The sequence below is a fragment of the Callorhinchus milii genome, unplaced genomic scaffold, assembly GCF_018977255.1.
Source record: "Callorhinchus milii isolate IMCB2004 unplaced genomic scaffold, IMCB_Cmil_1.0 Scaffold20, whole genome shotgun sequence".
Taxonomy (NCBI): domain Eukaryota; kingdom Metazoa; phylum Chordata; class Chondrichthyes; order Chimaeriformes; family Callorhinchidae; genus Callorhinchus; species Callorhinchus milii.
This window is the reverse complement of record NW_024704761.1, coordinates 1,971,952-1,990,799: the sequence shown is the minus strand read 5'-3', so window position 1 is coordinate 1,990,799 and position 18,848 is coordinate 1,971,952. Positions and strand designations below refer to the sequence as shown.

The 18,848-nt window shown below is 46.8% G+C and overlaps 1 protein-coding gene across 1 annotated transcript; it reads left to right on the top strand.

Annotated features, from left to right (window-relative positions):
• The first annotated feature begins 2,741 nt into the window (after nt 1–2,741).
• Nucleotides 2,742–16,421, top strand: srp68 (signal recognition particle 68). Its single transcript, XM_007888799.2, has 16 exons — nt 2,742–2,849; nt 4,429–4,495; nt 4,922–5,035; nt 5,626–5,821; nt 6,134–6,216; nt 6,380–6,489; nt 7,184–7,254; nt 7,853–7,993; nt 10,958–11,056; nt 11,196–11,266; nt 11,898–12,051; nt 12,549–12,643; nt 13,882–14,011; nt 14,110–14,185; nt 14,540–14,592; nt 15,073–16,421. Exons 1-16 carry the CDS (start codon nt 2,762–2,764, stop codon nt 15,298–15,300), a joined length of 1,776 nt encoding a protein of 591 aa, XP_007886990.1. The 5' UTR covers nt 2,742–2,761; the 3' UTR covers nt 15,301–16,421.
• The last annotated feature ends 2,427 nt before the right edge of the window (nt 16,422–18,848 follow it).

The window sequence follows — 18,848 nt, the reverse complement described above, 5'->3', positions numbered from 1 at the left end:
TCTCTCCTCACTGTCTCTGTCCCCCTCCTCTCTGTCTCCCTCCTCTCTGTCACTCTCCTCACTGTCTCTGTCCCCCTCCTCTCTGTCTCTCTCCTCTCTGTCCCCCTCCTCACTGTCTTTGTCCCCCTCCTCTCTGTCTCTGTTCCCCTCCTCTCTGTCTCTCTCTCCCTCCTCTCTGTCTCTCTCCCCCTCCTCTCTGTCTCTCTCCCTCCTCTCTCTCTGTCTCTCTCCCCCTCCTCTCTGTCTCTCTCTCCCTCCTCTCCCTCTCTAATCTCGCTCTCTAAATCTTCATCTCTCCTCTCCCTCCCTCTGTCTCTCTCCCTCCCCAATCTCTCTCTAAATCTTCATCTCTCCTCTCTGTCTCTTTCCCTCCTTAATATCTCTCTGAATCTCCAGCTCTCCCTCCCTCTTTGACTCTTTCTCTTTCTGTCTCTAAACCTTTCTCTCCGAATCTCTCTCTGTCTAAATCTTCCCCTCTCTCCCTCACTGAAACCATCTGTCTTTCCCTCTCTGAATCTTTCTCTGTGTGTCGCTGAATCTTTCTTTCTCGGAATCTCTGTCTCCCGGAGTTGGGGTTGGATCTGCTCTGTGTCTCTCTGCCCAAAGACAGGGGCTATAAAGTAGGTTGGCTGGTTACCAGGGAGTCTTGCATTGGCTTCAATGTTGAGGGTGAGGAACAAACCCTCCCCCCCTGGAGTCAGTCATACCAGCAATATCTCATCTCTCCTTCCCAGCGCTTAGATCTTGAGCTATAGGCTAATGCTGTCTCCCTCCCTCTGGGATTACACGGTGCGTGAGGTGCAAGGTGGATGTGAGTATATGAGTGTAAGAGGGTGTGCGCGTAAGAATGAGTTGAAGGCAAACTACGAATCATATAAAACTGGGTTTAATCAATAATCTACACCGCGCACTTGGAGTTCATTGCAGCCGGTAAGTGCACATGTGGTGTTTCTCACGATTCAATGTGTCTTGGAATCACAAGTGTTGGAATCGCATTGAATCGTGGAATAATAATAATCCTTGCATTTGATACAGCACCTTATCACGTCTTTGAGTCGTCTCAAAGCGCTTCACAGAATATAGTGAATTGACTGTATATTTTGTGGGTGGTGGCGGTAGTGTACAAATACACAGTCACTACGTTTGTAATGCCCTGTGAAGCGCCGTGAGAAGGTTTGATGTTACAGATACTGTTTCAAGTGCCAGGATTATTAATAAGGTAAAGAGGCGGATGAATGCAGCAACCGATTTGCACAAAGCAATGTCTCAAGGACAGCCGCAAAGTGAATTTTATTTGGGGGAAGAGTTGGTCACCGGGAGACACATTTCTTTTTTCAAATAGTGCCATGGGATCCTTAACATCCACCTGACCGGCAGACAGGACCTCGATTTAATTTCTTATCTGAAAGACGGCACCTCTGCAAATACAGCGCTCCCCTGACGCTGCACTGGAGCGTCAGCCAATACTGTATGAGTTCCAGGTCCCAACGTGGGACTTAAACATACAACCTTCTGACTGAGCCAGGCTGAGATATTCTGATGGATAGATATCCTTTGCATCCAATTTTCTTTTCAGTAACTAGGCATTTGCTGGCATAAGTTAAATATATTGTTTATATTCACACAGCATTGTTTGCCTGTTCGAGTGAACGTTAAAAATCCCACGGCACTATTTAAAAAGAGAAGGAAGTTTTTCCCAGTGTCATGGCCAGCAATCCCGCAAATAAAATTGGCCCTTTGTTTCAATGGCTATTTGTGGGACACTGCTGTGTGAATTGGGCTACCGCGTTCGCCTCCAAATACACAGTCACTACACTTTAGTCCTCCGAATGTGAAAGGCGCTGTATTAAATATTATTTATTATTAGCTTTCAGCACCGCTGCTGTCTCCGGAAATCAACACATTGCCCTCTGCTGACTGAAATGAACTGAGTTATATTCCTTATAATAAATAATAATAAGCCTTGGCATTTGACGTACTCGCGACTTTCACGTCGGGAGGACTTCTCACCGTGCTGCACAGTGCCGCCACTCCGTATTTTGGAGGTGAACGTAGCAGCCAATTTCACAGAAAAACATCCAACAACAACAACAACAACAAGATTCCATTTATAGAGCACCTTTCACGTCGGGAGGACGTCCCAAGGCGCTGTGCAGTTGCGTCAGGACCCAGAGCATTGGGGGGGAAAATGGTCAGGGGGAGGGGAGGGAAGGGAGGGAGCCAATTTTTAACGCGGGGGCGTGGGGCGTATCGGCCAAGACACTGTGAGAGAGAGAGGTACCCCCCACCCCACCCCTTCTCTTTTTTGAGGATCTTTTAAAGTCTGTCCTGAACAAGCGGATGAGATGGAGCCTCAATTTTAACACCTCATCCCAAAGGGATGGCACCTCTGGACAGTGCAACAACCCCCCACACCCCACAGCCCCCCCACACCCCACAGCCCCCCCACACCCCACAGCCAGCCCACAGCCCCCCACACCCCACAGCCCCCCCACACCCCACAGCCCCCCCACACCCCACAGCCCCTTCAGCACTGCACCGAAACGTCAGCTTAAGACGACTACCGCTTTCGAGTCGCGACGCGGGGACTCGAACCCACAACCTCGCGACTCCAGAGGCGAGTGCGCTGACAGACAGGCGCCGAGGGGGGCGTGGCCTTTTAATCCGCCCACACCCCCCCACATCAGCGGTTCCTCCAGTATCCCGGCATGCACCGGCCGGTCCTCCAGTATCCCGGCGAGCCGCGCGCGGTCCCAGGCTGATGGCGGCGCCGCGGGAGAGCGTGGCGGATGCGCTGGAGGATAAAGAGAACCGAGCGGCGGGGCTCGGGGCCTCGCTGTCCCTGGAGAGTATCCTGCGGCGAGGGCGGGGGCGGGAGAATAAGGGAGGGCTTCCCGGGCCGGTTCCGGGCGCGTTCTCCTCTCTCTCTCTCTCAGACGGCGGGAACGAGTGGTCAGCGGGTGAACTCGGCCCTGAGAGCTTACGTGTCAGTGTGAGGGCGGCCCGGGCCCGGGCCTGAGGGCAGCCGGGGGAGGGGAGGGGAGGGGGGGGGAATGGGGAGAGGGATTGATTGCCCCACGTCAACGGCAGCGGCCGCAAGTCACACAGTCGGCGTTAATCGCTGATTGTGAATAGGAGTGCAGTGTTGCAGCACTCGCCCTGCGAGCGAGACACCTGGGGTTCAATTCCAGGCCGAGGTGGGGGTGGTGGGGGGTCAGCCCGAGCCCGAGCCCGAGCCCTGGGCAAGTTTCCTTACTCCGCCCGATCGTCGTCTCCTCCCCCCCCCAAAAAAAACGACAAACCCCCCCCCCCCCCAAAAATAAATGGGGTCGTTTTCCCACCCACGGCTGTTTGCGGGGGACTCCGCCGCCGCCTCTCGCCCGCAAATGGTACGGCCGATTCGCTTCGCAGTCTTATTCTGCGAAGCGCTTTTTGAGACGTCGAGAAGCCGTGAAAAGCGCTGTATCAAATGCGAGGATTATTATTATTATTATTATTACGAGCTGACTGTTGAGTAGCGCCGATGCACTCTCCCCTCCCTCCTTCCCATACGTGTCGGGTCTCTGGCTCAGTCTCTGGCTCAGAAAGGTCTGGGTTCACACCCCACGTCCTGGTTAAACTCCAGCAGTTACCCCACCAACGCACACTCCCAAGAGACTAATACTCTCCGGAATTGGGTAAGCAGGATGTGTCCCAGCAGGGAGAGAGAGTGAGAGCGAACTCCGATTCCAACAATCTATTACTGGGATTTCCATGTGCTGGTGGGATGTATGGAATTCTCAGCTCGGTTTGGAGACTCTTCACTCTTCTAACTGGTTTCCTGCTCGCTCTAAATTCTGCCCACTTTTTCGGTAGTAATATTTTGCTGTGGTATTTTACCTGAATGGCGAGCGAGTTGTCCAGCTGCTTCAGGTTTTCAGTGATGGGAATTACTTTTTTTTAATATAAGTACTGGGTATCTATCTATACTTCTAATTTGCAAAATTTTATTTAATTTGATACTGCTTGTTTTCAAATGACTGTTGCATCCAGCCTCTGGGAGTGTTAGTCCCCTCTCTGATTATACAGTAACTATTAGTTTATGGCTTGTCTTTAACATGAATTTAATAGCACAAAACTGCTTGGGACACTAAATGTGGTGTAACAGCACTAGGCAGACAGATCCAACTTCAGTCACGGGAATGTGCATTTCACTTACAGGTTTATTTTAACATAAATTGAATAAATATCAAAATAGAATCTTTTTGCTGTCTGCCCTTCTGTAGTGCACCAGGTCTTGCTCCATGTTTGGAGTGACTTCTGGTGTGGGTAATTTAACAGCTTATGCCTTGGCTAACACCATATGGATGAATGATTAACAGTTGCTGGGTGTGCTTTTATAATGTTGTTGAGGTTTGAGTCCTGTTTTCCTCAATGTGTAAAATCCAGTCCTTCAGATAATCAAGGACTCTCAGCAGCAGCATGGCTTACGGCATCAAGACTACCAGAGATACAGGTCAGTGGTGATATGCTGGATATGTGTCCTCTGCCCATTTAAGTTGCTCTCAGCACACAAGCTCAGCATTCAGACACCGAGGCATTACAAACATCCAGTCAGTCAGCTTTGGTTTTAGCACAGTACTGAACAGTTCAGTGGTTAACGGAGTTGGAATACTGTTCGTTGCTAGTATAGCGTGCTAACACTCACTGACTGGACTTGCACATTGGAATGGTGACTTGGTGAGATAATGGAGGTGACTGGCCCTCATGGAATGCACCCCAGCCCGAGTCTGCTCTTTCAGAAGAAGAGATTTCATCCTGTGGTACATCTCCATCTCAAGGCTATGATGGCTGTTTGGTGGTGTTTCTGGAGCTTCGTCTGATTGGGGTGGAGGAGAGTTCCAGCTGTTGATTTCACTGGTTGTTTTCTGATTGGTTGCAGGGGTTACTGTTCGCGCAGACTCCGGCGTCTCAGGAAGACTTTGGGCTTCAAAATGGGGAACAGACACAAGTTCACGGGCAAGAAAGTGACGGCAGAGCTTCTCTCAGACAACAGGTAGGAGAAAAATCAGCTGCTGGAAGGTCACTTTATGCAATACAAGAGAGTTTAACATTTTGCAGTGCAGAGCTCAGTACCTCTGTGATCTTATTGGCATCTTTCCCTGGGAAGAAAGGGTGATTCAAAGTGCAGATAAATATGTTGAGCGTCAGCATAAGGTTCATAAAATCCCAGCCTGCTTTATAATGAGGCTGTAAAAGCTGTTGTTTTTGCTGGTATGTTCAGCAATCTGCTCGGGTCCCTGTGTTTATATTAAAAACAAAAGCCACAGATCCGGTTATCAGGTCACCCACAACATGCAGGACTTGATGTTGGCGGCTGCCTAGTGAGCTGACATTGACGTGTGAGTTTCTAGCTGTGTGTGTGTGCGTGCGCTCTCTCTTGGAGTGAATGGGGTGCACATCCCATCAAGATTTAAACAAATCAGCGCTACAAAACGATGCAAAATGAAAATGGCTGCTCCACGTCATTTCAACCATCTCCCAAGTATTTACCTGTGTAGCCGTGGCATTTCAGACATGGTGAGGTGATTGAAGTCCTGGGTTCCATTGCCTTGTTCGTGTCTAATCCTGAACTTGTGGCATTAGGTACCTGCTGCTGGTTCTGATCAATGCAGAGCGCGCATGGAGCTACGCCATGCAGCTGAAACAGGAAGCCAACACCGAGCCTCGCAAGCGTTTCCACTTGTTCTCTCGGCTGAAGAAAGCCGTCAAACATGGCGAGGAGCTCGAACGCCTGTGTGAGAGCAACCGTGTCGATGCAAAAACCAAACTAGAAGCTCAGGTAAAGTATTCGGAGAAGGATTGTGTGGGGTAGTGAGGGTGGCTACTTATTTGCTTATGCTTATACTGGCCTGTAATTGGACTGTGAGCACGATGCAAAGAGAGCAACATCTACATCTTAGCAATTTAACTTTTACTCTGAGAACTAAACTTGTGTTTATTAAATTAGTTCTAACGAGAAAAAAACAATGTGAAGTGTTTCAGTCCCTCTGTACTTTCTTTTTTCAATTGGATGCGTGAGGGGCGCTACATAAATTCATGTTGTTTTGTTGTTGTGGTTGTTGTGCTGACAACTGTTTCCTGTTCCTTTCAGGCCTACACTGCCTATCTTACAGGTATGCTGAATTTTGAGCTGCAGGAATGGAAACGCGCAATGGAAGCTTTGCACACATGCAAGTAAGTGATTTGCTTCTTTACAATGCAGACTTCCTGCGATGTGTTTAAGCTTGGAAACAAAACTGTTAGGTGTAAAAAGGAAGTGTACATGTTGGTCCTCCGTGAATGCTGTATGATAAGGGTAACTTTGAACTTTTAAAGTAGAACTTTTAAACTTCAACAGGACAATCTACGAGAAGCTAGCCAGTGCCTTCACAGATGAGCAGGCTGTGCTGTACCGCCAGCGTGTGGACGAGATCTCTCCCAACATCCGCTACTGTGACTACAATATAGGTAAGGCACACTCGTTTACTCTGTAAGGTGTTGGAGGCCAAAGAAAGTAAACTCAAATTAACGTGCTGCAAGTTTGCAGGATTGAAAGCTGGAGGACCCCAGAGTATGTGTTGGGGTAATTGCTTGAATTTAACCAGCTAAAACAGCACAGTTTGCTATTGAGAGGAATGTCTACAAGCATCCCACCGCTTGTCCAGCTCGGTAGTCGTTAGGGCTTTGGCTTGCAGGCTTAACAGGAGCCGAGTGGGAAGAAATCGCTGCCCTTAGTGACTGGTTTGTCATCAGACGTGTCTTGGAGTACAGTGGAATCCACCAGCTCAGAATGGACTGTCCAGTTCTGATTGACTCGATTCCGACATTCTGTTCCCATTCGCATCATCCCCGAACCTGCTCAGTCTCGAGGAGATTTCATTATACCACCCCCCCCACCACCTCCCATGAACTAGCCTGCCCATTAAATGCTGTGTTCAATAATCCAACCAGCTCCTTCAGAACATGCCGCTAGCAAAACGTGTTAGTGTTGTAAGTGCTTCTGCAGCCTCTGAAGCCAAATGTTACGTTTATTGTCTGAATCCTGGCCGAGCAGCTCATCCAAGATGGGATTCTATTGCTAAATCCAGCCTGCTTTATTGTATGCTTGTGTTACATCACTGTTAAATGTGTACGCTGAGATCTGCTGTTTGCTTGTTGGCAGGCGACCCACTTGCCATGAATGAGCTGATACAGATGCGACTAAGATCCGGAGAGAGTGGAGGACTGTTGGATGTAAGTAGTTACTATTTAGAATTGACTGATACTTGCGTCCTGCATGATAGGACTTGACGTTGAACATAATTGCAGCATTTTACACATCGATATGTATCACAGTTGGGGTAACGGAATTCCCTGCAGTTCCTGGGAATAAAACAACGGCTAAAGTAAAGGTTCATTTACTTTTATTTCTGTTTTATTCCGCAAACCAATCCTTCCCACTGTCAAATCCATCCATGGCATTTTCTGCAATGCAATACTGATTCACATTTATATCGCGCCTTTCACGTCGGGAGGACGCTCCAAGGTGTTGGACAGTCCATGTGGATCTCATTGACTCAAAGAGAGCAATGACTCGATCAGACTCTCTTTCAATCCCATTAATAGTGGCAGCGATGGTGTTGGCATTTGGAAAAAATATGATTGGTGAATGGAATGCGATCCATTCGCCGTCTCAAATGGAACGAGTGAGGATTCCGTTTGTACAAGCGAGGCACAGGCGAGTGGCGCCAACTGGCCTGTTCTGTGCCGGCTCTCGCTCCTTGTAACTAGCGGCTATATCCTTTGCCTGTCACTGTCAGTGATTCTCTTGTTGTGCTTGTAATTCTCCCAGACGCTGATCACACAGACCAGAGCCAAGCAGGCGGCCACCATGAGCGAGGTGGAGTGGAGGGGCAGGGTCATCCCGGTGAAAATCGACAAAGTCAGAATCTTCCTCCTCGGCCTGGCTGACAATGAAGCGGCCATTGCCCAGGTATGGCACTAGGTGAGGGGATCGCTCACCGTCCGGGTCTGATATCCTAGAGCGGGCAACCTGATCGGCCAGGGGTGGGTTCTGGGTTAACAGGAGATGGAAAATGGGAAGGTCGGTTATTAAGAGGTGGCGGGGGAGTGGTCGGGACCTGGTGGTGCAGTTGGGGGAAGGGGGGGGAGGTGCCTGGTAAGGGGGTAGCTAGTGGTGTGATTAACTGAGGTGAGGGGGCTGCCGGTGTATGTGAGGGTCTTGCAGTGGACAGCACTGTTCTGTGAGTTGATCAATGTGTACAGTGAAATAGTGTACGGTGGTGATCCGGGTGGTGACCTGTAGGTGTCAGAAGTGCTGATGGGGAAGTGTCGAGTAATCACGTGTCGAGCTGTGAGTCTCCTCTGTAATGTTCACCATTTCCTACCCTTCAGCTTCAGGGCTACAGGTGCATTCTGGTAGCCCGAGCAGCCATTATTGGTGTATGCGCTTAGTTTGTCCATGTTCACAAGGTGTGGAATCGAGGGGAGCTTGGTATTGTATTGTCCTTTCCCCATGTTATCTTACTCAGTATTTCTAACAGGGGCAGTGGAGCAGGGATTTCATTCTTCCCTCACCAACCCAGGACACTGAGTAAACTCAGCACAGATTGGGATTGAAGCTTATTCCTGCTCGCGTGGCTAAATTTCAGGCAGAACTAGTGGGACTACGGTTGAGTCCTGTAGGGTAGTGGTTAGAGAACTCGCCTCGCAAATGAGAGGACCTGGGTTCAATTCCTGGGCAGGGCGAAACGTTAGACAAGTTTCCTTACTCCCCACACCTCTGTTTATCAAGCAGTAAGTAGGAACCTGGTTGTTGGTTGATTGGCGGATCGCTTTTCCGGGGGTAACAAAACCCTTCAAAAAAAATTTTTTTAAATGTGGTCACTCAATCCATGACTGGGACACTGCTGTGCGCAGTTGGCTGCCGCGTTTCGCCCACTAAATATACAGACTATTCACTTTACAGTATATTCTGTGAAGCGACCTGAGACATTTCGAAGATGTGAAAAGACACAATATCAAATGCAAGGATTATTATTTTAATTGTTGTGGTTTACCTGCTGCAGTATCGGGGAGCCGGGAGTTTTGGATGAACTGGATTGTTGATGACAATGTGGGCAGAGCAGTGTTTGTAAGGGAGGTGTTGGAGTTGAAGCAGTTTCTTGAATCACTTTGGAAACAGCCTGGAGCACTCATACCTCAGGAGGTTTTCACTGTTCAAATAACAATCTGCCCACTCAGGTGACTGTAGGAAATGGAATGCTTTTGGTAAACGTGGAACAGTAACAACGCCTTTAGTTATAACCAAAAAAGGAGAGGGAGGAGAGAATTGTTCCGCTGACATACTTTGTTTGACTGGGAAGTTGATCTGAAGAGTGCGTTATTTCAGCTTTCTTAGTGGATTAAACGGAAGTGAGCACCTGTCGTGTTTCTGTGACATACTAGATGAAGCTTGCCATTTATTTCATAGAGAGATAACACAATAGAACCAAATTATAAAGTGCCCTGTTATGAGGCGTTGCCTCATTAGCAGTTGCCCAATTAATTTTGATGCACAGAGCAGCAAGTTTACCAGCACTAAAAAATGTCCAACTTATGGACAGCTCATGATGATGATAATAATAATAACCCTTGCATTTGATATAGCGTTTTTTAAGTCTTCGAGACGTCCCAAATCGCTTCACATAATATAATTACACATGCAGGTGGGGTTGGAGCCTCATTGTGTTAGATCCTAGAGAAAGCTGTCATAGCAAACACTCCCCAAGCTGGTTCCAAACCAGCTCAACAGACTGCGCAGCATTCCACTCCAAACCCAAATGCCTCAATTGGGTTGGGTTCTGAATTAGCACAGCTAGAGAGATCTTTACACTCCTCATGGATTCCATTTCTTTGCCTCTTGTTACTTGTCTCTATTTATTAGATCCAGTCACAGCATCTACCCTTCAAAATTCTCCGTTATATAGATCATGCTTTGTGTGACGGAGTCCCTGATGGTAATCATGGAATCCTGCAGCACAGAAGGAGGCCATTCGGCCCAACGTGCCTCTGCCGGTTCTTTGAAAGAGCTACCAACTAGTCCTGCTCTTTCCCCGTAGCCTTGCAGATTTTTTTTTTCTTTTCAAGTATATATATATATATATATATATTCAATTCCCTATTGAATTCCCTAATACAGGTTTAAAACAGGGGAACTGGGAGAGAAGTGAAGAGATGGTCGCAAACACAAAACATAATACCCCAAAAATTCCTGGGTTACAATTAAGGGAGGCTTTTTCAATGATGAAGACACAACAGGGACAGTGAGACATTGTTGTACCCACACTGGCTGAGATCACCTAACTCCATACTGACCATGGGAGGGAACTTCACTCTAGCTAGTCTGCATAGTCTTTGTTATAGCTGTGGGGAACATGGCTGGTGCAGTGTGTGCACTGTTCTCAGACTGGTGCTATGATGAGCTCCAGCTGAAAAATGTACCTATTTGAAATGGCTGAACAGTCTGAGCCCAGTTTACACAAGGACCAAATGTTCTTGCCTAAACTGGCAGTGTGTGTACCACATGTGTTTTCCTCTGAGAGGGAAGCTCTTTAACCCATTGTATAGCTGGAAGTGGTTGATGTGGTGGTGTAGAGGAAACTATATCTAGCCTGTGGTGTACAAGGATAGTAGCGCTTGACTGGGGAAATGCAGAGGAAGCTTTACTCTGCATCTAACCTATTGTGTCTTAATCATTGATAAAGAAATAAAATATTCCACATTTTGAACCCAGTTTCAGCATCGGCACAGCTGACAGAACAGTCTCTCTCACCTTGCCCACACGCACAAGAACACTCATCAGATATAAACCAAACTCTTATTTGTAGAATCAGATCAGTTTTACCGGTTGTGGAGGCTGACGCACAGCTTTATGTTTCTGTAACTTGTGCTGCAGGCTCCGACTGACGAGGCTAAGGAGCGTCTGTATGAGAGCCTGCTGAGCGAGTGTCGTGATGCTATCCAGGCTGTCCGTGAGGAGCTGAGGGCTGACCCCGTAAGTACCATCGTGAAACTTTGTAAAGAGCGAGTCGTAGCTGTAATGGTGCTTAACTGTGAGACTCCCTTCTGTGGCGAGCTGACTATTAGCCATTAGTTTTGATTCTATTGATTTTTTTTTCCTGCTAATTGTTCAGATGCAGAAGCAGAGGGAACGTTCTCTAGAGCCTGATTTGGGGAAGGTGTCCATTCTGCAATATCTCCACAGGTAGGAGCTCATTCTGGGTTAGAAATACCTTTGTTTGTTTGTCTTAGTAACCTGGTAACGTTTCAGAACGTGGAACTTTTCACATAACAAAAGAACGTTAGGGTGATGTGAATTCTATTTTTTTCTTAAAAGAAAACTACAGGCTTACATATATAACTAAATTGTTTTGTATTTGCATTTATGTGGTTGGACTGTGTGGCATTATAGGCAGAAATGTCAATCTACCTGTCCAATATTAAAGTCCAGTCCAACTCAATGCTGTTGTTGGTGACTACAGGTTATACATCACATCTCCTGTACAAGGCAGTGTTGAGAGCTAATATGTGAAAGCATCTCTGCCTCTGTTAAACAAACATACCATTTCTGGGTTTGTAAGACTGACCTTAACCTACAGCTTCAAACGTTGCTGGGAACACTCAGCAGGTCGGGCAGCATCTATGGCAACAGTTCGGGACCACGACCCTTCGTCAGAATGGGTCGTGGACGCGAAACATTGCCATTAGATGCTGCCCGACCTGTCAGGTGTACGCAGCGACTTCTGCTCTTGTTTCAGATTTCCAGCATCTGCAGTATTTTGCCCTTTGTTAACCCGTAGCTTGTTCACCACCTATTCCTGTTTGTGTCTCTGCAGCTACCTCGCCTACATTAAATTGTCTACAGCGATAAAACGCAATGTTAGCATGGCCGAGGCCTTGCAGAAGCAGCTGAACGAGCTGTCGCAGGAGGATGGGAAGCGAGTTCCGCGCCCACAGGATCTGATCCGCGTGTACGAGATCATCCTGCAGGTACGTGAGGGACGTCCCCCTGACGTGAAAGGCGCTGTACAAATGTCATTTGTTGTTGTTGGCCTTCCCTGCCTTTCTCTACACGCGGAGCCCGGGTTGCTGCTGCTACTGCTGTGTACGTGAGGCTGCATTTACCCTCTTTCCCCTGAATGAACACCCGGCCTGAGCTTGAGCGCTGAGAGACACCGTCTGTCATGAAGGGCGCTATATAAATGCAAGTTGCTGCTGAATTGTTGGTACGTGTGGCTTTGAAGGAGCACAAATGTGAGATTAGGAAATTAAATTCCCCCGTGTTGTGGATTGAAAAGCTCACACAGATGGACAGTCAGGAGAAGGGTCTCTGCTCTTATCCTAGTATGAATAGAGCTCTAGCAGACTAGTATTTCATGTCCCTGAGGAGGAAGTGTAGATCCAGAGCATGATGTTGGGTGACTGGGGTGAAATGAGGGGCTGGTGTTCTGCCGTCAGGATTAAGGCTGAGTGTTGTGCTCTCCTAGAATCTGTCGGAGCTGACCCAACTGCCAGGGCTGGAGGAGGATAAGAACTTCCAGAAGGAGGTGGAGCTGAAGACTTTAGCTTATAAAGCCTACAGGTGAGTGAAGAGGTGATCAAACCACTCTGTAGGTAATTACCTCAAACAACTCCTTCCTCCACGCACGCACACACACACACTATTGGTTGCACTGATGCTAACACTCTCATCACTTCATCCACAAGTGTCAATTTTTCTGTATGTGAACACAGTGAGTGTGAGTGAGCTGTTTGACAGTGGGGGGATTACTGCTGAGGCCATTCTAGTCTTTACCCTTGTCACCAGGCGCACTTCCCAGCAGGATCGTTGGACAATAGAAAGCAATGGGAACTGAGAGCCTCAGAGCCTCTCTCACTCACGCTGCCCGACCCGCCAAGGAATGTAGCGGCTCAGTGTAGCCCACAAAATACTCTTGTCAGTCCGTGAAGTACTTTATAATAATAATCCTTAATTTTCCGTTATTAATAATAACTTATTATTAGTGCATCTACATTGTATGATGTTCAGTGGCTTACCACACATTGCAGAACCATCGGAGGCGAGGAGATAAACAGATTAGTCAGTCCTCAAGAATTTTACATTCAGGAAGCAATTTAGAAGGAAGGTTCAAGAAACCTTTGTAAATAGAAACATTACAAAAGTTCTACTCATAAGAAACGGTGGTGCACATCTGTCAAACTGATGTTTCTGTAAACCTTGAACTTGCATCATTTAAAGCCTTTTTTTTGCCCTGTTAAATCCTTGTTGGATTCAGTCTTAAGATAACAGTTAATTTTCAGAAGGTTGAAGTCTGTTTCAAGCCAGTCTCATGAAGCTATGAATGATGCACTTCCCAGATGCAGGGTCATTGAATCCATCATGAGAATGTTGCACTTTTCCCCTGGATACATGCTTCCTGGGACACAGCTTGCTGTTTCGTTCTATTTCAGTCGGGAACACTTAGCCTTGTCCTGTACTGTTTCAACCATCTGCTTCACAGACACCTCTTCGTCTTACGTGCCATATCTGCATATCGCAACCACTTTTGGCTGCAGAGCAATTACAACCTTGTGTAGTCGGATGTTGCCCTTTGCAGGAATGCTGTTTACTTAGTTTATTGTGACTTGCTTCAGATGAATTCAGTGTGAAGGTTTAATTTGAAGGTTTGCAAGATCATGAGGGATTCTGATAAAGAAGTGCCCTTTGGGCAATTTGATCCCATCCTTCCCAAGTTACTGACCCTTCTGTCTTCCCTGTACAGCAACAATCTGTTTCTCAAATGAGTGGCTTGCCTCTCAATGTCTCTGCCTGCATTTCAGATGCTTTTTCATCGCTCAGTCTTATGTCTTAGTGAAGAAGTGGAGTGAGGTGCTGGTGTTGTATGAGCGAGTGCTTAAGTACATCTCAGAGTTCCAGACCCTGACCAGCAAACCTACAAACAACCTGCAGGTAGGTGTTGTTGAACGTCATTCAAAAGCATTGAGCTGATTAGCTGGGGTGCACTGGTTTCCCTGTGACGTGGATTGACTGTGTCCTGTTTTGTGCAGGATCTCCCCGATATGAGGGAACTCGCTGCTCGGGTGAATGCTGAGAAGTATTCTCTACAGGCAGCTGCTATTCTAGGTGAGTGCACTTACTAAGCTGAATACCGCTTCAATCATTTTAATGAAAAGAACGGCGAAAGAACTGACACGGGAAACCCTTGCTTCTCTGTGCAAAGTGACGCAAAAAGAGAAGGTACTGATATTATAACGTGTGTTAGGCAGAGAATATTGGTGGCTTTGCCCTCTTTATTGTGGTGTGAAGGTGTGTGATTGGTACAGGATTGTCCTGGGCTCTCTTTCCCACTCACTGCTCGGGGTCTGACATGATCGAGTGATGAGCTCTGAGATGTTGCTGTACCTGAAGACGCTGTATAAAATACAAGCTGTCGGATGTATCAGGGAATATTTATGGTGTTCATTCTTGTTTCTGCAGACACAGATGAGGTCTCTGATATGGTGTCACAGCTCCAGGTCAAAGACAACAAGGTAAATAATTCACTGCATTAGTGCTGTACATCCTCTGTGCTGTATTGTGATATACAAGATCAGATTAACGTCCAACACAATTCAAGTGTTGAAGGAAAGTGTATTTTATGGCTGTTTGGTGAGCCTGCTGTCTTTAACATTTAACAACACTCAGCTTAAACAGTGCAGCTTTTCATTGAACTCGGGCCACTAATCGGGGCATCTTTTTTCTGTGGGATTCAGATCAACCAGTTCAGGAGCTTGGGGGAAGTTCAGAAAACCTGCTGACTATAACATTCTACAGACCGTTTCACAGAAAGCACAGTGGGCCACTCAGTACCTCACAGTCATTGTCCCTATAGTTAGCTCTGCAAAGGCATGTTGTGTTCCTTGTTAACCCCGGCTATCTAGTGTGATGTTCTGTCCAACATGTGAACACTTGCCATGTCCAGCTGTACACTTGGTGATGATTGTAACCTCATGACCCCTTTTCTCCCACAGCCTTTAGCAGAGCGTTTGGAAGTCTTCTCCATCGAACCCTCTCTGGTCACGAAACACGCTTTCCTAGTGGAATTCCCACCCCACTTCCAGCCCATACCCTGCAAGCCCTTGTTTTTCGACTTGGCCTTGAACCATGCGACATTCCCACCCTTGGAAGACAAAGTGGAACAGAAAGGACGAGGAGGCCTCACCGGCTACATCAAGGGTTTTTTCGGCTTCCGCGGCTAACCTTTGGGGTTGGGATTGGGGTGACTGGTGGTGGGATGGCTGTGGGAGTTGGGGGGGGGGCTTTAAAACCTTATGTTCCACATAGCAGCCAGCGCTCACACCTGAATGGAGTTTAAACGCTTCTACTGTTGTACATCATAAACCGCGGACAAAGCTAGTGATCGACGGCAGACTGAACTGAACCCTGTCTCTATTAGATGTAGGGAGAGCTGGCAAAGTCCACCCGGCACCACTGGCGATCACTGAGTGTCACACAGTCCTGTCGCGGTGTGAAATCTGTTCAAACATGTCCTCTGGGCTACCTGGAAATGGACCTCGATTAAAGGATCAATGATTGTGGGGAACGGGATAGAATAGTAATTTGTGATAAATCCATTCATTCCGATACTTAGCCTGATTCTGTAGCATGTGGCTGTATGATTCTACCTGGGGTCGCTTGATGTGGTTCTGTGACATAATTTGGGTCCTTTCTGCATCAGGGACGACAGTGCAGTTTGTGAATTTTGTGGAAATGACTGACTGAAGCAGCTCAACACTGCCAGTGTTCTCGCCGACTGACGCCAGCAGCCAACCGACTCGTTGACTGCCGCTGAGGTGTTCTGTGGTGCGGAGAGCACACAGGGGTCCCTGAATGGTACACAAAATAAGCATCGTTCCCACACCTGTAATGTTTTAGTAAAAAAAATCGCTACTGCCAGTTAGTGGATTTTGAGCACAGAAAGCAAGGACCTTGCCAGGTTGAGTTCAGTCTGCCGGTACACACAACCACCTCAACTATTTTCCTCATTAATCTTGTGCAGTCGACTCAAGCGTTCAAAGATCATCATTGAGTAAATTCTCAAGAGTTTGTTTTTAATCGGTCTGTACGGTCAAGTGTCGAAGCCAGTGCAACCTGGGATCCACACAGAAGATTTTTTAAGATGAAACGTTCTAACCTAAAACAAGTTCAGAAGATCGAGGGTATATCTGAATTCAAATTTCAATTAAAATGATTAAAAATCTTAACGGTTTGAGTTCTTGGACATTGGGAAAGATTGTTTCTGTTGTACTGCCGTTGGCTCTGATAATTGGATGAAAATTTGCTTTGTTTCAAAGGTCCTACAGTAAAACATTTGAACTAAGCTTGTGTCTTGTATTGACTCTGCAAAATGACTTGCTTGTACAGGTCACTGATCGATTCCTGTTGTGGTTGGTCCACACCCACTGACAACTGGTTTGACACTGAGTTCATGGAGCTCCATTACAGCCACGAGACAAAGAGGCTTTTATCCCCTCAGTCTGGGCTGCATTCCCAGGCCCAGGGGTTGAAAGAACAGCAGCCAACTCAGGCTACCACCCATCTCCGTTTAAGCTGTTGTGTTATATAATACACAGTGTGTTTTGTGCTTGGAATGTCGCTCTTTTCCCTCCCAATGTTATAACATGGATATAATTGTAATAGGTTTCCTCCTTATGACTGTGTCAACACTTGTCTGTCCATTACATGCTACCAGGCTCCTCCAAGTCCCTCTGATCAAACTTCTCACACATCTTCCCATTTCTCTTCTCCCTGGAGCTAATCTTGCCCACTCCCTTGGTGTCAGATTGTAAATCAACATCGACCTCTGTTCACCATCAGTGGGTACAGGTGATGGTTTGAGAAATGCCATTGGGATGAAGGCACGTTTATGCCTGGGATGCTGGACGCATTTCAGAAACAAATTGGTGCAAGAATGAGGAGACGGTGGAGTTGAAATTCTGGCAGAATGAGTTGCAAAAGGAGCCTCTTTATCTGAATCTCTCAGGATGGGAGCTGATTCCTCCACTCCTACTTCCATTAGAATTTAAACTGTCAACTCCTACCTGCCCACTTCACTGCCACCTTGAAATGGGGAAAGGAATGGGGCCCCTTGCATTGTCTCTCCATAGGAATAAATAAAATTTGAATAAAGTATTGAGAGGAGCGTGTGATGTAACAGGAATTAAAACCTCACATGTACTTGTGTAAATTGGTGATGTTCTGACTGGAGTGGATCAGCCATGATATGAAAGCAATGCGAAAGAAAATTGTATTGTGAAATACAGAAAGGATTAAGCACAGCTGTTTCATGCAATTTCACTACAATAGTAACTAAGGAGACTGGAGAGTGCCCAGAGCCCTCCCACTGTTCACAGCATAATGTAATGTGCCGAGGACTGGTTTGGGTTTGACGGGATTGTGGAAGCCGTGTTCTGCTCATTTATCTGCACAATGATGGGAGCGGTTCACCAAGTATGGGCAGACATGCCCAGCAACCAACAACAACTTGCATTTATATACATGGAGTCTGTAGGGTATTGTTTAGAGAACTTGGCTCGCAAGTGAGAGGACCTGGGTTTGCTTCCCGGGCGGGACGAAACCTTAGGCAAGTTTTCTTACTCACACGCCTGTTTACCTAGCAGCGAGTAGGAAACCGGTTGTTAGTCGATTTGGTCACTCAATCCACGGCTGTTTGTGGGACACTGCTGTGATTTCACCCACAAAATATACAGTGAAATTCACTTTACAGTGTATTCTGTGAAGCGCTTTGAGATGTTTCAATGACCTGATAAGACACTATCAAATACAAGAATTATATTCCTAAACGAATGGAGCAGGAAAAGTGAGGGATTTTTGATGGCCTGTGATAGTGAACAGGCAAGAGTGACTGATGCTCACAGGCAGTCGATGCTTACAGTTCAGAGTTCTGACTTCTCGTAAAAGGAATCTGGTTCAGTGAGCTCATTCAGCGTGTAACTGCGCCATGATGTTTCCAGGCCTGATTTCCTGCCAGTCTGTGCTGAATTAGCCCATCTCAGCCAAGACAGCAGGACAGAGTGGGAATCAGTTTTCCTGGGATAAGGAGAGGAAACAATTAGATGGGGTACCCACCCTTGATCACAGTCCAAAGGTACTCTTGATCTGTATTGAGGGGTTAGCCTAAGTGGGACTGAAAGGATTGGTTTTAAAGAGGCGCAATGAAATGTGCTCTTAAAGAAGCATGCAATGGGCTGAATAGCCTTGTTCTGTGCTGTAAATTTCTATTGTTAATGAAAAGGGCTTTCAGGTTAAAGTAAGAGGGTGGTCACTCTTCATCCTGAGTAAAGGACTGAAACAAAAACATAGAGAATCTGGAAAAGCAGGGAGGTGTTGGGAGGTATGTGTGGAATGTACCAGTAAGAGCCCATTCAACATTTCTCTGCTAAAAGTCACTCACATTCTTTATATCCACCTCCAATATCTGATTCAGATATGCAGCACCAACCTTAAACACACCTACAAAATCAGTCCCGATCTCAAAGTCCTTTTGGACGGCAGTCCAGAACGTAGAACAGGAGCAAATCGACCCTTGAGTCCTGTGGAAATATCAACCTTTCAAACAAGGGTGAGATTAGAATGACCAATAGTCGTTACTTACAGTGGTTTCAGCACCGTCTGAGTAACTCACAATCATACGAGCTACTGAATTCTAGGCTTTAATTAATACTTACATTTGTTCCTGTTTGGAAATGTTTTGCTATCTGTTTGGCGAAAACAATGCACTGTATTG